This window comes from Podarcis muralis, chromosome 5, assembly GCF_964188315.1.
Source record: "Podarcis muralis chromosome 5, rPodMur119.hap1.1, whole genome shotgun sequence".
NCBI lineage: Eukaryota > Metazoa > Chordata > Lepidosauria > Squamata > Lacertidae > Podarcis > Podarcis muralis.
This window is the reverse complement of record NC_135659.1, coordinates 81375966-81400711: the sequence shown is the minus strand read 5'-3', so window position 1 is coordinate 81400711 and position 24746 is coordinate 81375966. Positions and strand designations below refer to the sequence as shown.

Below are 24746 nucleotides of genomic sequence, written 5' to 3'. Positions count from 1 at the left end.
TCTGAGGGGCTGCATGGCAAAGAGGGAGTCGCAAAGTGGGGAAGTGGGTGTGGCTAAAGTGTAAATATGGCCACATTCAATTAAAAAAAATAAGAACACATTTTGGGTGGATTGGGGATCGTGACATCACAGCAGGGGGCCTACAGAAGCAGTCAGATCCAAAAATAAAATAGAAATATAACAATTTAATAAAAATATAGTTATTATTTAAAAGACAAATTCTTACTTTTCAAAATCACTTTTTTTTTGGGGGGGAGGGAGTTCCTCATAAAAAAAGCCCTCTTGGGGGACGCAAGTGAATTTATGTGGTCTCTTTGCCTTGCTTATCCCCACCTTGCTGTGATACCCCCTACCCATCGTTAGCAGGTAAAAGCAGGGATGTAAAAACCAAGCGCCACCACTTCCAATTCATTTGGTTAAGTCTCTGAGGGTTGGGGGGTGTTAAATCAAGGTAGAAAGGAATTAGTAATTAATAAGAGAATTTATTTTTATTGTTCAGTTTGTTTCAATAATAATTTATTGAAAATTTACCTCAGACTTCACTTATTCTGTCTTTGCCTCTTCTGCAAAGTCTGAGGTAGATTTTGACCAGATCATCTGTCTGTGCTGGGGCATAACAGTGCTCCTCCAGTCCATTCCAAGCAACTGATAAAACATTTCTCTTCAAGCACATAAGGGAGCAAATTAGACCGAATAGGCCTCTGCCTCTGCGCCTCTCTCTCTCTCTCTCTCTCTCTCTCTCTCTCTCTCTCTCTCTCTCTCTCACACACACACACACACACACACACACAAATGCACTTTGCAAGCAATGCCCTATGTCCTGATTGCTTCCCATTCAGCAGTGAAGATCTGCCCCCAAATGAAAACTGATCTCCCCACATCCAGCCATTTCCCTACACCTTTCCTTTGTTCATGGTGCAGCTCTGAGCCCATTGTCAGGCAGCTTTTGATTAATGTCATTCATTTCCCTCTTCTTTTTCTGTCTCCACCCCTGCTATTGTATTTTAGACACTGAAGTGGCCCCAGACATCCATTTGAGAGCTATAAAAAGAAAGCTATTTCTAAAAAGGCAAACCCTACGATTTGAACCTCCATGTGTGAAAACTTAATCATTTTTACTCTTCCAAATGTTCTCTTTGAATCAAGGGTGTGTTTGTGTCTTTGTGACTAAAACTCTACATGGCTTGCAGTATGTATGTTTTAGTAAGAAGATAAGCAGGTATTAGCTGAGATTTAGTTTTCCTACATCAGTAGTGGGTGGAGTTCATTATATAAGATGTTATTGTATACTATTAGACCACTGGTTCATTTTGTCCCTGCTAACCTGCAGTTACCCTCCATGGTCTTAGGTAGGGGACCTTTCCATCAGTCCTGCCTAAGATCATTTACATTGAGATGCTGGCAGGACTGGCTCCAGGTTGGGCCCTCAAGAAAGTCTGGCAGCTGCGTTCTTGTGCCAGGCCTGTATTCTAGGAATTGAATTTAGAACTGTCTACACTCACAAACATGCACTTTCCTTCTACTCTGTTCTTTGTTCAGTTAGACCAAATGTCACAGCAATGGAGAGGTGACCACAGGGTGTGTTCATATATAGTGCTTTTGTTCAGGACGAACTCAGAAAATAAAGGGAAGAAAACAGAGAGCAGCTTGTGGTGTATGGGTGTTTCCTCCTTCTCTGGAGTGTAGGACTCAAGGCAGTGGCTTCAAGTTACAAGAAAGGAGATTCAGACTAAACATTTTTTTTTTGGGGGGGGGGACTTTCTGACAGTAAGAGTTGTTTGGCACAGACTCCCGTGAGAGGTTGTGGACTCTCCTACCTTGGAGGTTTTTAAGCAGAGGTTGGGTGGCCATCTGTCATGGATGCTTTAGCTGAGATCCCTGCATTGCAGGAGCTAACCCTTGGGCCCCTTCCAACTTGTATGATTCTGTGCTTCTATCAGGGTGCATGTACAGCCATGTTGGTGTAGTTTGGAGCAGCCCAGACCCCATGCCTGGATTCTGTTTAGAGTTAGCCCATCAACTCCATTGTGTGGCTTAGAACCAGTCCAAGGCTAAATGCCTGGAGCATGACTCACCCATCCTCCCTTTTTCTAAGGAATGTGTGTATGCGCAAAGGCAAGGCTGCATTCTGCATCATCGGCAGGAGTGTCAGGTATTCACTGAGAAGAGGTTTTCTGCTCAGTGCAAGGGATCAGCAGAGAACCTGAAGGTTACATGCTGTATGGGTTCAGTATAGTATGGTGAGCTAGCAAGGTAAAGTGCTAGTGGATCTCTCTGTATACTTGTATCCTTATAAGGTTTACTCCTAAGACCAGAAGAACTTTATTATAGTAGATTAGTTCATGATGTACCAGCTTCTCTTGAAGTTAATGTAGCTAGGGTGTTCATGCTTGTCCTTTACATAAGACAATAAACACCTTATACTTTGAACGGAACTGACATACCCTCCAACATTTCTCTAATGAAAATAGGGATGTCCTCTTCAACAACAACAACGTTATTATTCATACCCTGCCCATCTAACTGGGTTGCTCCAGCCACTCTGGGCAGCTTCTGACATATATAAAAACACAATAAAGCATTGAACATTAAAAAACTTCCCTATACAGTGGTACCTCGGGTTACAAACACTTCGGGTTACAGACTCCCCTAACCTGGAAGTAGTACCTCGGGTTAAGAACTTTACCTCAGGATGAGAACAGAAATTGCGTGCTGGCAGCGGGAGGCCCCATTAACTAAAGTGGTACCTCAGGTTAAGAACAGTTTCAGGTTAAGAACGGACCTCCAGAACGAATTAAGTTCGTAAACAGCGGTACCACTGTACAGGGCTGCCTTCAGATGTCTTTTAAAGGTTGTATAGTTACTTATCTCAGCTCGGAAGTCGCATAGTTCCATATCCTCCAACATTTCTCCAATGAAAATAGGGACATTCCAGGATCAAATCAGAAACTGGGACAACTTCTGTAAGTCCCTGTAAAATAGGGACACTTGGAGGGTCTGAACTGAGTGGGAAAGGAGTTTTCTCAACTGAGAATAGATTGGGAACTGACTACTGGAAAGCAAGAAAACTCTGATGTTCTGCTGGACCTGTGCATACTCTGCTGATCACAATGGTCCAAGTGTGGTGCAGTATCAACAACAGATGGTGGCCAAAGTCTAGCAGGTTATGGGTCAACTGACTTCAAGTCTAACAAGCCGTCTACATATTTTTATTATACTTCTTCCACACATCAGCTGTTATAGCTGCAACCTGTGGCATGGCCCCAGAAGATGAAGGAGTATATTAGGACATGACCTCTCTGGTTCAATGAATTCCAGCCAAGAAAATAGTTAAACCAAAAACAAAACACTGCTGAAGGAGAAGAGACACAGCTGAGAAGTTAATGTAGTTCTATGGCCATTCTCTTATCTTTCTATGGAGTTGGCTGGCCTTTGGAAACCTCACAATGGACCTATGTTTACTAACTGGAGTTCTTCCAAGACATGGATGAAAAGCAGCCGTTGTTTCGTGTCCTCCCTTGGATATTTCAAATTCTGTGTCAGCTACACACAGCCTAGACTCATGCCCGTCTGCAGGGACAGTGTGTCAGACCTACTGCAGAGGAGAGCATGTTTGTCCTACTGGGACTAGCAGGATAGGGAAAGCGCTATCAGAGAACTCTATGGAGGTGTTAAGAGTGGAGAGATGTTGTCAGGGGTTCAGGAGCAGAGGCACAGGAAAGGGAGGAGATAGAGACCGAGGGGGAGGAATCCGAGGGAGAGGTTAGCGATGACAGCCGCCCTAGGTCTCTAAGTCTTTCCAGTGAATCGGAAGATTCACAGAAGGAGGCTCCCGTGGTCAGAGCAAAGGGGTTGCCAAGGGGAACACCCCAGGAAGGAGGGGCCAGAGGGGACTCAGAGAGCAGCAGTTGGAAATCGGGACCAGCTTCCCCACCAAAGAGCAGTAGGGGGGAGGAGTCCCAGGTATCGGCATCAGGCAGCTCTCCGTCAGCGGAAGGACATGAGTCAGGATTGGCCACGCCTGCATCAGAGAGCGAGGAAACGGTCAAAAGGAAGGTCGGAGACTGGGCGCGCGCGCCAAGTTCAAACGTACAAGAGGGTGGCGCAGTCAGCAGCCCGGAAAGGGAGCCAGGTCCTAAAGCCCGCCGAAGGGAGGGGGAAGAGTCAGAGGGGTCCGCGTCCGAAGCGTCCAGGAAGGAAGGGACCCCGGGGGGTAGTAGGACCCAGAGGCGGAAGGAGAGACGGAAGAGGTGGAGTAAGGTTAGAGTCTTAAGCTGGTGTACAGGGGGCGGAGATTCAGACGGAGCTTCGCCGGTCTAGTCTCTAGACGTAGAGACGCACGCTAGGGCTTGAAAATGGAAACTGTACTGCAATAAAGACTTTTGTACATTACTACTGGCTAGCGTTGGTCCTCTGTGAGCTGGGACCTGGAGGCAGTCTCTGACAGATGTGATTCAGAGGTCATGACTCTTTAGCATCCATCTGGTAATCATGTTTGCCCTTTTCATATGCAAAGCAAGGTGTGATTTTTTTTACAGTGATTTTTCTTTTTAAAAAGCACCCTATTTATTGCCCTTTCAGAAAGTTCCCATTGATGAGATTTAAAAAAAAAAAAAAGCTATGTGCTTCAAAATGAGTTGCAACATGTCACCTTTAAACCAAAAACAATTCCGTCTATGTTGCAAGAGAAAAGTGGATATATAGAATCCTACCATGTAACTTCATGCATTGGGAGGATCAGACTAGTGGGCTCAATAGCTGTAAGAACAAAGAATATATGATTGTCTGTTGATGTTGGTGACCTGTTTGTCATTGTTGTTGTTGTTATTTTAAATGGCAATGTTGCTTTTATATTCCTGTTGTGCTTGGCATGTACTGACATATCTACCCGCTTTCCACTTTTTGGTTTCAAGTTCTGGAGAAGAGCGAATTCAAAGACGAGTCTCAGTATTTCCGCTTCCATGCCGATGAGGAGATGGAAGGTACAAGTTCCAAGAGCAAGCCATTGCGAAACGACTTCAAGCTGATTGAAAACATCTTAGCTAAAAGCTTGTTGGTAAGGAAGAGCTTCTGATACACTTACTTCTTTTTTTAAAGCCCATCATTATGACTGTGTGTGTATGTCTAGATTGTAGATTGTGAAGCTCTTGGGGGAAGAAGCATGTCTTTGCCAAGAGATATATTGCAGTTTCCTCTCCCTGCAATGTTAACATGTTGTTTGTCTGATCTTATGTAATCTGTGAATTGGCTATCACGTGAACAAGGAAGAGTGCTGCTGGTCCTGTCCCAACACTGTATGTGCACCTGCCTCTGACCCTTGATATCCATGCTTTCTGCAAGGGGTGCCGGCATGTGACCCACACAATCCATTTAGGCTTTCCCCATGAACAAGCTCCCTTTCCACGTGTTTAATGACTTGTTCATTGGTATCGCTTTGCAGACAACACACTGAATGGAACAGCACCGCCAGTGCAAGTTACTTTGGGAGAAGGCTCTCTCCTTCTCCAAGCAGTGGCCTTATGCATGGATAGTGGGTGCACAGGGCTGTGCTCAGAAACATATCTGGAGTGGTTAGACTCCCTAACCCCCTTGACTTCATACAGTGAGAATCAAATCTATGTGTTACTCCACCCAAACTTATGTGTTTTGGTCATTCTAGAGAGTGTCATGGAATACTGAAAACTGATAAATAGATCCACGAGCAGCTCTGTGAGATTTGGTCGTTAATGTCTCTTAAACCAGTTTCAAGTGAAAACAAGTAAGAAGAGATTACAGTGGTACCTCCGGTTGTGAATGGGATCTGTTCCGGAGCTCCGGTCAGATCCCGAGGAATTCACAACCGGAGGTGCCGATTCCTGAAGGATACGTAACCCGAGGTGAACTTAAGTAGAGGTACCGCTGTATTTTGGAACACAATGTGAGGGCATTTTCACTTACAGAACTGATGTTGATTGTGTGCTATTGCTTCTTAACCATGTGTGCACAAAGCAGTGACTTCCTTTCCACTTGTTTTCTATTCGCATCTGGATTTGTAGGTATCTCAGGTCTGTCATTCTGATTCTATAAGCTCTTGCTCCATTCTGTTGCACTTTTGAATGGATCATTTAAAAAGTCTTGATTACCTTTTTCTTTTTCTGTCTAAACAAGCTTATTTCCTGACAATGGGCCAGAGCCTGTGCCACACTCTTTGCGGATAATAGCAAAATGGAAGAGCAGTAAAGAGTGCCTGGAAAAAGCATGGGAAAGGATCCAGAGGTCCATTAAGGAGAATAAGTGTATCCCAGTGGATGGCTTCAGCTGCCCTTATGCTGCTGCTCTGTATTTTTCTTATTGCAGCAGACATTCATATCCACAGTGTTGTTTCTTTCTCCATTGCTTCGTTGCCTCTGCCCCTCCAGCCACAGATTGCAGCTAGCAAAGAGAGAAATTGAGTTTTCAAACTTGCAGTCTGTGCACTGTATCATACTACTTACTGCTGAGTCCCTTAATACCAGGAGGTTGTTAAAAGAACAGTTCCGCAATGGCCACCCACCCTTTCCTCCCAATTTGAAAAAAAATAGACATATTTCTCATTTGCTATGTATTGTCTACAGATCTGATTTATTTATATATGTTTAGAAATATTCATTGGCTGCTTTTTAAAGCCAAACCCATGCATGGTGTATGTAATTAAAACCATAAAACACTAAGAATGCAATTAAAATACACATACTGCAACAGAATATAATCATCATTTAAGAGAAGGCTTTTGTAAACAAATGGATTTTTAGAGCCTACTTCAAGGTCTGCAGTGAAGCAGGGACTCTTGGGGATTTCAAATGGAACAAGAGTTTCACAAGCATGAACCTTTTCAGCTGATGCTCTGTTTTGCCAGTTAACTGCAGGTTCTTTAAATGATCTTTGGTAGTCAATATATAAGGGGAAATATTGTTGTTCCTATTAAAAGAGTTTTCTTTTGCCTTTCCAGCGAACTGAAGTTCAGGGCAGTTAATAAAACAACAACAACAACAACAATTTGAAAGGCTTTAACTGTGCCTTTCCATCTGCAATTCAGGGCAGATTAAAAGAATTAAATAACAAACAAAAAGTCCTGTTCAAATAAGCAATTTGGAGGAATTATTGACCAATTATTTTTAGCCAGGCTTTTTTGCAAACGGGTCACAAGTCCCATTTTGTGCCACCTCACACATTACCTTTTCAGGTGTGCATCTAGGACATTCTAAGCATGTGTCCTAGAATGTAGACTGTGACAAACAGGTATTTGCAGGCAAACATGTTTGAAAACGTGCTCGTCATATACTGTAGGTACTTCACCAGAGAGCTAATTTCATCAGGGATCGCTCCCTGTTGAGTTGCATACTCTGTGGCAGATCTAGTTTGAATGCCGTCTATGCGTCTGAAGAGGCTCTTGGCAAAGTGCACTCTGGTGTGTCCTCTCCAGTGGGACCTGAACAGGAAGGAACAATTAGAATTCTTTGGTTTCTAGGCTGGGATTCTGACTTGCATTGCAGGAGCATTCGGCAATGTGGTGATTTCCACAGCTGTTCTGGCTGGGGCTGATGGCAATTGCAGTCCAAACATCTAGAGGGTACCAGGTTGGGAAAGGATGAATTACATCATCTGCACCTTTATCCATCACTACGTTCCTTCTGAATTTTAAACAAGATGGATTGTCTCAGTCGAGTGGCTTTTGAAATGCGCTATGTTTTTGGTGTTTTTTTTTGCAACAGATGCCAAATTGCATAAGGAGAAATCGACTGCCTCTCTATTCCCCCTTGTCTTTTATCCCCTGTTCTGACCTAACACTGGAAAGAACAGCTGATGTTTTCTGCCAAGTGACATGTGCAGATGCCAAAAGGCAAATTGTTCCAGTGTGAAGCAAACACTCTTCAAACAAATATTTAATTTCGTTTGCTTGTGCAATTGTTTCTGTTCATTGGCATGAAACATGAAATGCTGGAAAAACATACAAAATTCTCTACATAGTTCAGGAAAATTAAATCTTAGGCCTAATTCCAGATACTAAAAATGTACCAGTGTTAGGATATCTCTTTTGTTGTTCATAAATGATGGCTTCAGAACTGGAATGTAAAGACTCTGGGGTTGGTCTGGGAAGTTTCATCATGAAACAAATAGACCTTCTACAGAGATGGCAACTTATGTAGTATCCAGTAGCCCTGTTTATTTTTATGCATGTGTTTATTGAAAGCACTTATGATCTACCATTTAAATTAAAATACTGTAATAATAAGCCACCATAAAACATGAAGTAAAACAGCAAGGTAAAACCACAATAGAAAAATAATAATTCAGAAACAGAGTGTATTAAAGAGCCTCACTCTTAATTATTATTATTTTTGGAAAGCATGGGCAAATAAAGTGGAACCTTGGTTCCCGAACTTTATCCATTCTGGGAGTCCATTCAACTCCTGAAATGGTTTGAGAACCAAGGTGTCTTCTGATTGTCTGCAGGAAGCTCCTGTTGCCAATCAGAAACCGCAGAAGCCGTGCCCGACATTCAGCTTCCAAAAAATGTTTGCAAACCGGAACAATTACTTCTGGGTTTGTGCCGTTCGGGAGCTGATTTGTTCGGGAGCTGATTTGGGTAGATCCTCACTGAAAAGCAGATTGATGGTTACTCAACAAAACTTATTTTTTAAGGGCATAGGCATCTCCCAGCACCCCTACGCCTTGGCGGAGGACCTGATAGAAAACAGGCAACGTTACTCGGCCTTGTGGCGAATTGCTTTTCCCTTTTAACTTCCCTTTTTAAATGTGAAGAGAGGTTAAACTGTTATTTTCATTGAAACTATTTTAAGCCACAGTAAATGACCAAGACGTAGTATTAAAAGTACTTTGCTTTGTTTAGCTTGCCCAAGGGTCAAGGTTTCCTGGGGCTTTCCCCACATGAATCCAGTCAAATTGTAGAGCTAATTACAGCTCTCGCATCCCATTGCTTTGAAAAAACACTGTTGTGAGCATGCTTTTTTTCCCAGGCAGGCAGGCAATCCCCCTGTAGCCTCTCCAAATGAAAAATGGCAGGCTGGAGCAGATGAGTCCCCATCCAGTTTCAATTGGCTCCAGAACTTATGGGCACAAAGGGTGGATTGTATTGGAAGATGAAACCTGGGCCACTTGTAAGGCTAGTGCTTCACCAGTGAGCTCTTTGTAGTGAACAGACTTGCTCAGTGTTGTTTTGTAAGCAGGGTTTTTTTTCTTCTTCTTCACTGTCTCCCCTTAACTTCACCGGCTCCTGAATCGGCATTGTCTTGCTTGTTTGGAGCCAGAGGTAGTGTTGTCTTGTATATTTCAACTCCTGCCAGGAAGGAGGCTTAGTTTCCTTAATCTTCTGCCATAATGAACTGCTGCAACAAAAGGAAACTGGTGAGCTAATAGCACTGACCCACAAGTACATAATGACCTTTGTATCTTCTAAGCACTGAAAAAAGGAATGGTAGCAAACTCCTCCACCCAAACCCTAACCCAACATTCTTGTGATGCTTATTACCTAGCAGATCATGTAAAGGTTTGATGCAATTTTCAAATTTAAATTTTATTTCTTATTAGAATTTTATTATCAAATTCAACCAATCCTGCTACGCAATTTAGAAGACAAAAACACAAAACAAAGAACATATTATTTCATTATTTGTTTGTCAGTTTATATAACTTCTTAGTTGCTTAACACAAAATTTAAAAAATCTAAGCAACTTACAAAAAACTGAAGCAGAGTAGTCACCATAGATTAAGCCACCTCAGGTTAAGATTCAGTACAACCCCCTCCAGATACTGCTGAGTAGAAACACTCGTGGTGACATTTTTATAGATCTGAACTACTAGTATTCGCTATGGAGAGAGTTTTATCATGTGGGGGCCACTGCTGGAAATGCCCTGCTTATCCTCACCATCAATTTCACTTGCAGTCTTAAAGGTTAAGAGCGACACCTTAAAAAATATACAGAAATACATTGGGAGCCTTTTCCGTATGAAAACATGCAGTTTGCCTCATTTTGAATAAATGGAAGTTTCCAGGTAGTTTTCAAGAGCAGCCTCACATGGGGGCGGGCGGGCAGGGAAGGGGGATTTGGTTGGAAGTTGAAACATACATAAATGAGAAATGTTGAGGCTAGTGAATTTCTTCCTAGTCAAGGTTGGAAGTGGAATTTGGAGACTGAAGCATACCTCAAAATCAAAAAGAGCTTTAAAAGCGCCAAAATTTTTGATTTGAGCTTGTGGAGAATCCCACTGCCATCTCCACCACCCTCCCGCATCTCTCAAAGTCCACATTTCCTTCCATCCCCAAACACAAAATTACCCTTCCTTTCACTCAGAAAAGAACAGAGAACATTATCCCACTCCTTTGTCTTCTTCTTCTCTCCCTGTTACCTCATCATACTTCCCAATACCCTGATGAGGTTCAAGGGTCTAAAGGAGGTTCTTGCCCATAGTAACTCTGTCACCCTATTAGCAACAGTGATTGGTTGACAGGGAGGAAGAGAGAGAGAGAGAAAGCCTCTCCCTGCTATTGTATCCATGAACCTTCACTATTGCCCCCCACTTGGACAGTGAAGAGGGGCAGAGTGGGAAAACATGTTTATGAGAAGTTTTCCTGACTGTTTGCTTTTTGTGTGTGTAATCTGGCAAACCAAATGTAACCTGCTGGGTTTTTGAGCATCCTGTTTGTTTTTCCAGGCTCAGGCAGGTGAGACACAATACATGGCTAGTGGGCTGCATTGGGCTTAGCAGTCACGTTGGCTTACAAGTCAAAAGACTGAAGGCCAGAGCTAAATGGGGCAGGACCATTATTCATGTGTGCACCCTGCTCACATGTGAAGTCTGTGCACATCTCTCTGTGTGTGTGTTAACTGTAAAAAGATTGTGGGGGAGTGTGATGCTAACCATTCTCCCTCCTGGGCCTTAGGCTCTCTGTGGTTAATTGCTCCAGATGCAATTCTCCATTCTGTGATCTAATGCGGGAAATGAGCCAGGATTGGAGGAAAGTGCTTGAGGCAATGGACTCAGGGGAGACAAGTGGCGGAAGGGCAAAAAAGTTCTACATCTTTCTCCTTTGTGCTGCTTTTGCTATTACAATAAGACCTATTCACATCCATGTTTCAGTGAAGCACCTATCTGCCACTGTTGTATCTGGTTTGGTCCTCAATCCTGGGTGCCCATAGATTAATCCTGCATTTCAATACATGTTGTGTTGCAAGAACAACTGTGTTAGGTCTCATGTGTGTGTGTGTGTGTGTACAGTGGTACCCCGCAAGACGAACGCCTCGCAAGACGGAAAACCCGCTAGACGAAAGGGTTTTCCGTTTTGGAGGCGCTTCGCAAAACGAATTTCCCTATGGGCTTGCTTCGCAAGACGAAAGCCCATAGGGAAATCTCCGGGACAGCGGGGAAGCGCAGCGCGTCTTCCCCACTGTCCTCAGACCTCCTCCGAAGCCTGGCGGGGGGGGGCGGAGAGACCTCCTCCCGCCGCCAGGCTTCGGAAGGCTGCTCCAAAGCCTGGCGGGGGGGGGGGGCGGAGGGAAATAAAGGGGAAAAAAATTATTCCCCCACCGCCAGGCGTGGGGCTGGGGCGGGGGAAGCCCGATCTTCCCCCTCCCCCAGAACGGGACCCAGAGCCATGCCGAAGCTGCGCGCAGCTTTGGCATCACTCTGGGAGCTTGCGGGGCTGGGGGAGGAGGAAGCCCTCCGCCAGCCTCCAAACCATGTCGGGAGACAGCGGGATGGCGCGCTGCGCCTCTCCCGTTGTCCCCCGAGTTTGCGGGGCTGGCAACGGGGAGGAGCAGGCTTCTCTCCCCCGCCAGCCTTCTAGCCAAGTCGGGGGACAACGGGAATGGCGCGCTGCGCCTCTCCCGCTGTCTCCCGAGTTTGCGGGGCTGGCGACGGGAGGAGCAGGCTTCTCCCCCCGCCAGCCTTCTAGCCAAGTCGGGGGACAGCGGGAAGGGCGCGCTGTGCCTCTCCCGTTGTCCCCCAAGTTTGCGGGGCTGGCGACGGGGAGGAGCAGGCTTCTCCCCCCCGCCAGCCTTCTAGCCAAGTCGGGGGACAACGGGAATGGCGTGCTGCGTTTCTCCGCTGTCCCAGACGGCTTTCAAAAGCCTGCCTTCAAAAGCCGTCCGGGACAGCGGAGAAATGCACTGCCTTTCTCCGCTCTCCCGGGAAGGCAGGCAGGGGGGAGCAAAGACTTTTGCCCCCCGCCGGCCTTCAGAAGAGGTCCAGGACCTCTTCTGAAGGCTGGCGGGGGGCAAAAGTCTTTGTCCCCCCTGCCTGCCTTCCCAGGGGCTTTTAAATCGCCCCGGACAGGGAGAAGTCCTCCGCTGTCCCGGGCGATTTAAAAATGCCACCCGCCAGCATTTTAAGATTGCCCCGGACAGCGGAGAAGTCCTCCGCTGTCCCGGGGTTTTTTAAAATGCTGGGGGTGGGAAGAAAAGCCCTTGTCCCTTGTCAGTGTGATGGTGCTACTGAAGTGTTCTTGCTGTGTTCCTACCCCACTACTGCATCACTGGGAAACAGACGAGAGTTTAGTTTGTCATGACATCCAAACATAGATTCGTGGTTTGTTTGCTTTCTCCAAACCAACCACAAGTGGTCCAAGGTCTGTTCTTGGCTTACTGATTATGGTTTGTTTTGAGGAAACAAACCATGAGACCCTGTTTAGATATCACGACAAGCCAGCAGAAGTGGAGTGCAATGAGAACTTTACAGTAGCATGGAGCCACAAGCTGTGCGTTCACGCTGAACCATGGTTTGTTTTAAACAATGGTTTAATGTGACATGCAAACCATGCCATTGAAACCAACAATTACACAACTGAGGACCAAACTCATTGGTTGGTGAAACAGCCCACAGGTTTGTCAAAGTTATTTTTTCCTCTCTCCTCCTTTCCAAGGTTTTGCCAGAAGAGGATGACTATGGCTTCGACATAGAAGACAAGAACAAAGCCATTGTGGTGAAGTCTGTTCGTCGAGGGTCACACGCAGAGGTGAAACCTCCTGACATTTGTAAACATTTGCCTTTTCTGCATTAGGAGGTGCTTTGAAGTGCCCCAAAAATAACATACAGGAGGTTATTTCATTTTAGTAGCATCTAGAAGGCCACTGAGGATCTTCTGTGATTCCTGTTGCAGGAAACTGCTTTTGTGCATTGTTAGGTATTTAGTTCCTTTATATGGCATTCTTTCAGAGTAATTTAATTAAGTGATAAGGCAACAGGCTCCCCTCTGGCCCAGAGCGGCACACTGTGTTGCAAGACATGAAGCTAGCCACAGGGAAGCTGTTTTCAGATCAGCATCAAACAACAAGCATCTGCACATGGCTTTTTTCCTCCTGCAGAGCTAATAACTTGGGATGGGAGTAGGGAATTTAGGTCCAGAGAACAGCATAGGATGAAATGGTTAAGCATCCCCTATCCAGGACCAAATTAACAGCCCTTCATAGCTGCTTTGAAGTGAAAAACAACAGCAGCAGGAGATTCTGGTCACCAATCTCCCATGGCACAGCTAGTTGATTCCTCAAGGCAAAAGCATTTATGTCAACTGGAAATTAGTATCATCTGTATAATAGCACTAGTTTTATCTGCCTTTAACACAAGACTTCACACCAGTGATCTAGACAATAAATTAAGGAAAACCCAACACAGTGGGCCATGTTGAGAAAGTGAGAGAGCAAAAGTGCAACACAACTTATGGGGTAGTACATTTTGGTCAATAAAGCTTGTAATTTCCCCGCTTTCAAAATCTCACCAGCAGTGGCTGCAGGAATAGATTGGTGGTTAGAATGACACCTCTAAGATAGAGCCATGTGTGTGAGCATCTGTGTGATAGTGATTTTTTTGCTAGGATGCACATTTATAACAAACATGTGCAGATAATGTGGTCTTTTAAACACTGCCACCACAGTCACCGAGCAGGAGGACTATGTGCACATTGCCAAAGCACGGTGGTCTGGATTATGGAAATGAATGGGAAGAGGAGAGCTAAAACCTTCAAAGCCAGCCATGCTATCAATCTATAGTTTCCCAGGATGTTCACAATAAAGGATATGTACTTACTGACAAGAGTGGATTCATAAACGTTGGGCAGATTGATCCAGACAATATATGGCTCCTTAACTCAAGACCAGCATTGTCTGCCTTTGCCACCCACATAGTGCGTTGGTCTGATGTATTAAGGGGGGAAATGCACATAAGCCACCAATTGTTCCCCTATTATGTGAACACATTTAGAGGACAAATTTCATAAATCCACTCTTGTAATTTTGCTGGTAGATGTTCACTGTTTGCAAAAGTCGCCATTCATTGGGCAGATATACAAGTCTACAAAGTGCATTATATATTGGAGGTAGTCACACAGTGTAAATTGTGATGGTTGCATATATGCTCAGGAACAATTCAAAGATATTTCTAATTCTGCATGCATGCAGCACTCTCTCTTTTTGGCAAATGTTCCTGTTTTGCAGAAAGTTGCTAAATTTGCATTCCTTGTTTGAAACTCAGTATCTGAGGCTTGGCAGATTCTGAATATTTTGGGACATAAATATTACAGTATATGCAGTATATATGTACAGTATATACAGGTTCAGAGCCATAGGTGTGCTAGAGATCACAAGAGAGGGGAGAAATAGGCAAATTAAGCAAAAGTGGAACACTGGAGCCATTTGCAAATACTAGCTCTATGGTTTCAAATGCACACTACAGAATTTATTTTATTTTTATTTTTATTTTTATTTTTGTAATTACCAGTACTGACTACATTTAAATGTTACACTAGGCTGTGATTTAGCAGAATGCAAGCCTCTTGGTAAGCCACTGCCTGATAGATAATCCCTTCGTCATTTCCTTGGAAAGCTGCCCATAGAATATTTCAGTGTTGGGGTGGGGAGGGAAATCTCACTGTGTTCTGAGACTATAGAAGCACACAATTTGCAAAGGAATCTTTGTCTTGACCTTTGAAGAAAAACTTGCTTTGACCATTTGCCCTTCTTTCCCATTTGGCCTTAAGATACTGCTTTAAATATGAACCCAGTCCAAATCCTGGTGAACAGGAGAGCCGTCGGCTCAATTCGCGAAGATTTGAAACCTAGCAGTAATGCCTTTTATTGCATTCTTGGGCTCTTTAATTGCTTTTTGATACTACAAAGCTATCCGGCATATGGTTCCAGGCCAGCGCAGCAGCTGCAGACCATTTGGAAAACCCTCTGGTGGCCTGATGCTCTCCAGGGAGGGGAGGGGTGGGGAGAACAGGGTGCCCAATAGAAATACATTTTTGGCTCCCCCCCCCCCAGTCAGTACTGAGCTAGATGAACTAATAGTAATAGTCTGAATGTGGTAGCACCCACATTCTTATTGCTGAGCTTTTAGATTTCATTTCATTTCACTTTTAATTTTTTGTGTAAAGGTAAAGGTACCCCTGCCCGTACGGGCCAGTCTTGACAGACTCTAGGGTTGTGCGCCCATCTCACTCAAGAGGCCGGGGGCCAGCGCTGTCCAGAGACACTTCCGGGTCACGTGGCCAGCGTGACATCGCTGCTCTGGCGAGCCAGAGCCGCACACGGAAACGCCGTTTACCTTCCCGCCAGTAAGCGGTCCCTATTTATCTACTTGCACCTGGGGGTGCTTTTGAACTGCTAGGTTGGCAGGCGCTGCGACCGAACAACGGGAGCGCACCCCGCCGTGGGGATTCGAACCGCCGACCTTTCGATCGGCAAGCCCTAGGCGCTGAGGCTTTTGTATACCACCTTCCTATATTACTATACACGGTGATGGTTTACAGCAGGCGTAGGCAAACTCGGCCTTCCAGATGTTTTAGGACTACAGTTCCCATCATCCCTGACCACTGGTCCTGTGAGCTAGGGATCATGGGAGTTGTAGTCCCAAAACATATGGAAGGCCGAGTTTGCCTGTGCCTGGTTTACAGGCTGAAGACACAACAAAACAGACAGCAAAGATCACACACCTGATAACAATCTGATCCAATACAAAAAAGTGAAGCTAAAAGCATAACTTTAACATAAACAACATAAACAAAAATAAAGCAATATTCAGTAATCCATCAGAATATAATAGTAAACAAGGAAAGCATTATGAGCCGATTGAGTAATTCGCCTTTAATGCTGGAGTGGCTAGCCTTCTTTGGCCCGCGGGCCACATTCACCACTGGCCAACCCTCCAGGGGTCACCTGCCAGCAGTGGGTGTGGCCAAAGACATCCCATTCTCTCTCACACCAACATGCATGGAATATGCACAGGGTGTGCATCTATAGGCACCATCCAGATCAGCTGAGGAGGGTGGTTATGGTCCCCTCTCCACTCATCAAATAATTCAAGTGCTGTGCCTGCTTTAATTTTTGTGGGTTTTTTGCTGCTGCGGTCAAAGTCAGTGGGTTCTTGAGGGGCCAGGAAAATTTGCTTGGCAGGCCAGCTGGGGTCTCCAAATTGGGAGTCAGCCACTCTCACTTTAATCACAACAAACACGATAGAACAGAGATAAGGTTTCATGTGTGTGGACTAATTATAGATAGGGTAAAGGGGGGACCCCTGACCATTAGGTCCAGTCGCAAACGACTCTGGGGTTGCGGCACTCATCTCACTTCATTGGCCGAGGGAGCTGGTGTACAGCTTCCGGGTCATGTGGCCAGCATGACTAAGCCGCTTCTGGCAAAACCAGAGCAGTGCACGGAAACGCCGTTTACCTTCCCGCCGGAGCGGTACCTATTTATCTACTTGCACTTTGGCATGCTTTAGAACTGCTAGGTTGGCAGGAGCTGGGACTGAGAAACAGGAGCTCACTCTGTCATGGGGACTCGAACCGCCGACCATGCGATCGGCAAGTCCTAGGCACTGAGGTTTTACCCACAGCGTCACCGGTGTCCCACTAGATAGGGTAGTCCGCCCTAAACTAAAACTCAGCACCCAGGCAATGTATGCTGTGCCATAAGAAGTTCTGTGACCTGTGCAAATTATCCCAACTGTGCAAATCCGAATCACTTATCATTTATCTTACTTTCTCTGAAATGGTTCCCCCTCCCCATTATTCTGCATAATTCTGGTTTTGTTGGCGAAGGGGATGGGCAGGCACTGGAACCCCAGTTTTATTCAGTATAAATATTTTATTCAGTATAAATAAATATTTATATTTATAAATATAAATATAAATTTATATTTATAAATTCTGTGGGTTAAACCTTAGCGCCTAGGACTTGCCGATCGTCAGGTCGGCGGTTCGAATCCCCGCGGCGGGGTGTGCTCCCATTGCTCGGTCCCAGCGCCTGCCAACCTAGCAGTTTGAAAGCACTCCCGGGTGCAAGTAGATAAATAGGGACCGCTTACCAGCGGGAAGGTAAATGGTGTTTCCATGTGCTGCGCTGGCTCACCAGATGGAGCTTTGTCACGCTGGCCACGTGACCCGGAAGTGTCTGCGGACAGCGCTGGCTCCCGGCCTATAGAGTAAGATGAGCGCACAACCCCAGAGTCTGTCAAGACTGGCCCGTACGGGCAGGGGTACCTTTACCTTTACCTTATTTTATTCAGTATTATTCTGGCTTTTGAAAGTTCACCAGGCATTGCTGCACATTTTCAAGCATGTCTTTACAGCCTCAACAACTAGAAATTATTTTATTGTTTTTAAACAAAAGCTGGCATTCTTTACCTAGTACCACATTCTGCCGTTTTTCTGCAATCCCTTGGCAAACAAATTAAACACACATTCAAAGGATCTCTTTACTGCTTGCTATGTCACTCTGATTCTTCCTAATCATGCCAGGAAGATTCTTCCATAATATTTTTAAGCAATGGAAGAGTGAATATGTAAAATGTTATTTCACAATGATGAGGGCTTTTCAGGAAACATCTCAGAAGTTGACTGCAAAAAGCGTTTACAGACTTTTTGAATGAAATCCATGCAGATTTTACACTCGTGACATTCTGTTTTGTGTTTTGTGTTATTCCAAATGTACTTCTTCATGGAGCAAAAATGTGACATTGGAAGTGGCGCTCAGATTGATATCAGCCAACTCTTTGTTCTCATCTTCAGTTCTAAATTTCTTAGAAACAAATCGGCTTTTATACAAATACTATTTTCCTGAAAAAACATCTGGCCACTGTTAAAGGTCTACTATGATTTAATATATGTTCAGCTTCGTTAAGTTAGTTCTGGGTAACATGTACCCGTTTCCCTTCTGAATCTGGAAGAATTCACATATTTGTACCATAGGCACCCCATCTTCCCAGATTCTTTGACCTCTTGATCCATTGGCAACTAAAAGCTTCTAATCTGATGGAATGACTTCTCCTCTGCCACAAACTTCCTGTTTCTGTGCTTTTCTTCACTCCTTTAAGTTGAGGTGTTTGGTCTGACCAACCACCTACTTCAGGGCCAGCCCTAACATTAGGCAAAGAGAGGCAGCTGTTTAGGGCAGCAGATGGTGAGGGATATGAATTGATCAGTATACACAAGTAAATCTTAGTGGGTAAATACAACCAAAAAAGAGGAGGAGGAGAGAAAGCATGTATAAATCCATAGGATAGGCAAACTCCAGATGTTTTGGGACTACAACTCCCATCACCCCTAACCACTGGTCCTGTTAGCTAGGGATGATGGGAGTTGTAGTCCCAAAACACCTGGAGGGCTGAATTTGCCTATGCCTGGGATATACCGTGCCTTCTAGCAAATATTCAGTTAGTGTCCTGCCTCAGTTCTTTGGGTTTGAGGAACTCATATGTTGAGTTGAGTCACTTGGAAAGAAGAGGCAGGTGAGCAGTAGTGTAGATTATGTTTGGTCTACCTACCGATCTGGAACAAAATTCTTCTTTAAAGCCAATTCTGTGCTTAATCAGTGGTACTAGGAATATTGTCTGAGTTTGTGGCGGCGGTGGGCAGCATTTGCTGCTCCACCTCAGGTAGAACTAAATAATGTCAGGCAGGCCCTGAGGATGGTCTCTCAGTGCAGCTGAGCTGGATAAGACCACCACATTTGGCCACTGACTGGTGAAAGCCACTGTGTGTCTATGACCCCTTAATACTGAGGTGAGGTAGCCTAGCGCACTGTGCACTATTATCAATTTGTCCGAGGGAGTGCTGGGCACTCTTCCTTATTCTTGGTGTGTGCCGTTTGGGAAATGAGTCGTAATGAGGTGCTGGTTGGATTGGATTATCCGCAGCACCAGTGGCAGGTCCACATTGGCTATGACACATAAACAATTGAGCAGGTCTTACCTCCCTGGAGGTGGATTTTGCCACCAGTTCCTGGTATGTACCACTGACCCATTTATCAGCCCTGTCCTGGTAGCGGGCCCTTTTGTGCCCCTTAATTAACCCTGCACAAGATATTCCCCCCAGCTAATTATCCCCCTGCAGCCTTTCATCCTAGGCATCTATTGCAGACTGATGATTCCATATGTGCTGGTCCATTGCTGAGTGACATCATGGTGACAGGTTCACCTGTTGGGATATCTCAGTAGGCTGGGGACCTTCTTTTTGCTCCTGCAGCAGCATATGAAGTCTGGGTATCCACCTGTGTGTGCAGCTCCTTTATTGGGGTGCATTAAGCATCCCATCTTCCCCCATTCTGTCTCCCAAAGGTTTTGAGAAAGAAGACCCAGAGATGCAGTATTGTCTCCCTGTGCTGCCGTTGCTTAGCAACACTAGCCTGCTCCCATCTGCATAACCAAAGTCAACAACAGGCAGGTTCTGCAGATGCAAGTGATTAATCTAAAAACTGGGACTTTGGCAGGCCTCGTGGTTATCTGGAAGCCCACAAAGAGCTTAACCAAAGCAATGCTTTTTCTTAATGCGCTAGCTTATTGTGCTGGACAGGCAGACACAATGGGTAAATGAAGTTCTCTTACATGGATCTGAATTGGAACTGTTCTGGACCATGCTTCAGGTGCCAGAGAAGATAATAACAGCATTTATGTAGCACTTAGTAGTTTTTACAGCAAACCAGTAACATAGGTATTATTATCCCTGGGTGTCTGAGGCCCATATAGAAATTCAAGACTGTGAGTGACTTCAGTTCACAGCTGAGCCTTTTAAGTATTCTACTCGTTCTGTAGGCCATGCTGTATATATCTGATGCTTGCTGTTAAAACAGCACATGAAAATGTTTGCACATCTGTATTCATATGCACCACACATTAAGTGATGGGCATAGAGGCATAGGGCTCAATGTTCCATTATTTACTGCATCTCTCACTCACAACTGGACCCTGCAGCTCATGTCATAGAATCATGAAATTGTAAAGTTGGAAGGGACCCCAAGGGTCATCTAATCCACCCCCCTGCAATGCAGGAATGTTGCATCCTGATTCTTTCTTTGGAAAATGGGGGATATGTAAGAATTGGCCCCTTGCTGCTAATATATCCCTTTAACCCAAACTAATCAGTCACTTCCACAAGCTTGGCTGTGATTTTATTCTATACCGAAAAAGATTTTTTAATCAAAGCTCTCAATCAAGAAAACCTAAATTCAGACATATGATGCAAATCAGGAAATTTTGCCTGTTTTGTAAATTTTGCCTGAAGCAGTCTGCTACTTATGGAGCTACAGTATATAGGACATTGAATTCCTGACTGTCAACTTGTTAATCTTATTCTGTTTTTCTCATTTCAAGAGACATTACCCCCACAAAATTTCAAGCCTAGAAATAGTCCCGTTTTCAATGATAACAAAAAGAGACAATCTAATTGTGCGCATTTTCTGAATTGCAAAATGCTTATTTTTCATTTGTCCATGGATCAAGGGCTGCCAATCATTTTTAGGACCATGATCACACTCACAAACCAGACAAACTGCAGCACAACTTATTCTATTGCCCACAACAGAATGCCTGTTTAATGTCTAATTTCAGTATGGGAAATGGGGGAGGGGACCCTGTGGGCATCAGATAAGGCCACGGTGGGAAAATGTGCGCCCATGGGCACCATGTTGGTGACCTCTGCTGTAGATTGCTTTAATTCTATTTGAAATCTATCTACACCCATGGTGGGGAACCTCAGACCTGGGAGCCAAATGCGGCCCTCTAGACATCTCTGTCTGGCCCTCACGTCTGTCTTGGCCACCCTTCCCAATCCTCCATCCTCAAGTGCTCTTGCCTCTTGATTGACCAGATCAATATATAAGTGCAAGTGGGTAGAAACCTCTAACTTTGGCAAGAGTTACACCTGTTACTTCACCCACTTCTGCCCCTGGCTCCACACCCCTTTGCCATGTGGGCTGAACAAGGTTCCCTACTCTCGCTGCATATGGTAGAATAATTCTGTGTTTATTGCAATGCTTCATCTCTGCATGTTTTAATTATGGAACTGATTTGTGATTGATACAACCACAACATATCAGCACAGAGCAACAACAAAAGCATTCTTCCATTGGGAGGCATGTTTACTGCCATGCTTTGAAGGAACAATTGACGAGCAGATGTCTGATAATTTGCTGAGCTGTATCCAAAAGCATTTTGGCCCTTGTCCAATCGATAGATAGCTCTTGCACAAAGCCAGCATCTCATTATCCAGATAACTGTGCTCACTTATAAAGAGTAGCAAAAGCAGAGGAAATACAGAAACTAGTGTAGATCATTACTCACATTTGTTTAGGTTTTCTCTCACCCTTTGAAAGAGCATTCAGTAATCCTGATTCATAAAAAAAGGTTCTGGTGTACATTTATAGGCAGCACCTGGCTTAATTAAATCATATTTTTTGGGGTTAGGGTTCATGGGAACTGTAGCTCAGCAGCATCTGGGGGACCAAATAAAAAGCCAACCTTGTGTGGCCTAAAACACACACAGTACTCTTCTGCAGTTGACCTTGTGTGATCTAGAACACACCCAGAATGAAACACCTGACAGTCTTCTGTAGGAAAACTTGATAAGCTTCCAAGGAACTCCTGGGCTGCCCAGAACACAGCTGTAAATCCATTATCTCACATACCGTCTGCCACATGCTACTCAAATGATAAAGGATGGAATGATAAGCGTGGAGTGGTTTATAACTTTCATGTGTCATTTCAGATGGCTGGATTGCAGGTTGGGCGGAAGATTTATTCCATGAATGAGGATCTGGTGTTCCTGCGCCCATTTCAAGAGGTGGAGACCATCTTGAACCAGTCTTTCTGCTCTCGGAGACCTCTTCGGCTTCTTGTGGCAATCAAGGCAAAAGAGTAAGTCGCCAGAAAAATCCAGGTTGCTCTTGGAAGCTGATTCTGAGCAGTTAATATTATATATATTAATGCCTATCATAATGAAGGCAACGTAAACATTTTACAATTCTACACTCTAGTGCAGTCTTGAGAGCAAACGTACACATTAAACCATGTATTATAAAATCATAACTCATACCTTTCTTTTTATAGTTAATGTTCATTGTATGCCTTATGCATCAGAGTTAATAACTTTAGCATACAAATGATACTGAATTAAGGATAGCATGAATTTAGTAGTCATGAAAAACTCCCCAGCGTGACATCCCTGCTTCTGGGTGAAAGAGCTTTTAGAGCTGCTGGATTCCATTTGATTCTCATGTGATCTTATGACCCCCCCCCCATCTGACTGTTGAGCTGTGTTTGTTTGCCTATAGTCACAGAATTCCCCTTAGAATCCAAGCCCAAGACATTACTCAATAAGTGATGAAGAATAACCACATGTGCACAGAATACCAGTGATGTAACTAAGCAGGACTGTTGTCACCCACATCCCTTTTATTTTTGACAGGATTATCAAAATCCCAGATTGCAGTGAAAAGCTGTGCTTCCAGATTCGGGGAGCAGCACCACCATATGTTCATGCTGTGGGGAGAGGTGAGAAAGGGGGGATGTGAAATGTGCTCTGAACACAGAACAGGGGAGCTGTATCCTGGAAAACCGTAGTAACATATAGGATGACTCATGCCCTGTGTCTGAATTAGAACACTAATTGCCTTTTAAAAATGTTAACAAGGTACATTAAAACAAGATGCTATGTAGTGGATTGTGCTAAATTCAACACTTCACATCAAAGGTGGGGAACTGGGCCTGATTGGTGGGCTGGATCTACATCTGGCCCACCCTCCGTGGGCCATGTGATGGGTGGGTGGGGCTGTCCACCTGTCAGTCACTTCAAAGGAAGAACTGGGAGTGAACTGTAGGTTTGCTTCCGATGCTTTTTTTCTTTATTTGTGGCCTTGGCTTTAGTTCAATCCAGAGCTGCAAAGGAAGAGTCAGCTGTGCAGCTGTGGCTTGAATTCAAGCTGCAAAGATTCTTGCTGAAAATTGGACCTTGCATTCAACACCAAATCCAGCACCAACTGCAAGTCACATTTTAGGCAGGGATCAGCTCTACTTGGGAGCTCCTGAGTAGAACAAAATCCTACCAGGGCTTGTATTGGCACCATATTTAAAAGGCACAGAATGCAAGCCCCATTTGCTGGGTAAGCTCATGGGTGGGTAGAGGGCCACTGATGTCAACCTGGCTGAGGGCTTCATCAGATCTGGAGCTGGCCTTGTCAGGCACAGAGGCACCTAGAGGTCAATCCCTTCTATTCTGCAATCTCTGCAGCATCAATCCCTACTATTAGCAGGCAATATGCTGCCTCTTTATTAGTATGCCTGGAATAAATACTGGAAGCCTGGTCTGCTATGTCTGGATAACAGAGCAGGGCCTTTTCGTTGCTCTGCTTCAGGCTCCTTATTCCAGAAAAAGCCGCTGACATTGGAAGGTCTAGATTTGTTTCCAGCTTGCCGCTCCCACCGGTCTTATGATGTGTAAAGTACTATCAGTAGGAAAGGCAAGATATAAACGTATTGAATGTAGACAATCTAAAACGAAAAGTAGTTCAGTGTGCAATCCGATGATGCATGGTCACTCAGAATAAAGTCCCATTGAGTTTCAGATAAATGAGTATAGGATTGGCCTTCTAAACAGATTATAAGATCATTTGTAAAAGAACTAACCTTTCTCCCTCCCTTTTGGGGGAAAGTTCTGTAGCTCAGGGCTAGAAAAGAGGTCCCAGGTCCAATCCCGGACATATTTTGTTAAGGGTGGAAAAGTTCCTTGCCTGAAACTCTGGAGAGGTCTGACTCTGTATAATACAGCTTACACTAGAAGAACCTAAGAAGAGCCAATGGCCCATCTAGGGTTGCTTCAGAAAATCTGTCATATCCGCCACTCACTTGACCAGAAATAGCTTGTTTATTTTATTGCTTATTCTGTAGCTGTGCTTTCTAAACCCCTCTCCTATCCACCTCTCTTAAGGATCAGAAGCAAGCGCTGTGGGCCTTCACCCAGGGCAGTGTGTCTTGAAAGTGAGCGGGAATAACGTGATGAATGAAAATTACACTGAGGTTCTGGAGCACTTTGCGGCATACAGGAACAGGCAGCAGGAATATCTGGTGAGAAACGGGTTAGGGAGGTAGTTGTTTTCTTATAATACTTCTAGAGGGTAAGAAAACACTGTATCGTGCTGTTGTGCAACTGTTCTGCTGAGTAAGTGTGCTTTGAACTTACATCAACAAGGGAGGGTGTTTAGCAGGGACATGAAAGCAGAACTTTGCAAATATATCTTAGACTCAAATACTCCTGTTCAGGTGGCAAAAAGCTGCTTCTGTCTAGTTAGCAGGGACAACCCCAAGTACTAAATTAGATTTGGTTCTGAGACCTGAACACTCCCCCTTATAAAATCTCTTGACTTTTGTTGTAACCTAGATTTAAAAGCAGAGCTCTCTCCTCTAGATGCTAACATTCTTCTCACAAAATTCAGTGCACTTTACATTTC

The 24746-nt window shown here is 44.5% G+C and overlaps 1 protein-coding gene across 1 annotated transcript in view; it reads left to right on the top strand.

Annotated features, from left to right (window-relative positions):
* Window positions 1–24746, top strand: part of PREX1 (phosphatidylinositol-3,4,5-trisphosphate dependent Rac exchange factor 1) — a 232398-nt gene that overhangs the window by 161105 nt on the left and 46547 nt on the right. Inside the window, exons 16-20 of the mRNA XM_028735152.2 lie at window positions 4914–5056; window positions 12899–12991; window positions 22010–22158; window positions 22709–22794; window positions 24227–24363. Of these exons, the coding sequence (XP_028590985.2) occupies window positions 4914–5056; window positions 12899–12991; window positions 22010–22158; window positions 22709–22794; window positions 24227–24363 (608 nt within the window). The remainder of the gene's footprint in view (window positions 1–4913; window positions 5057–12898; window positions 12992–22009; window positions 22159–22708; window positions 22795–24226; window positions 24364–24746) is intronic.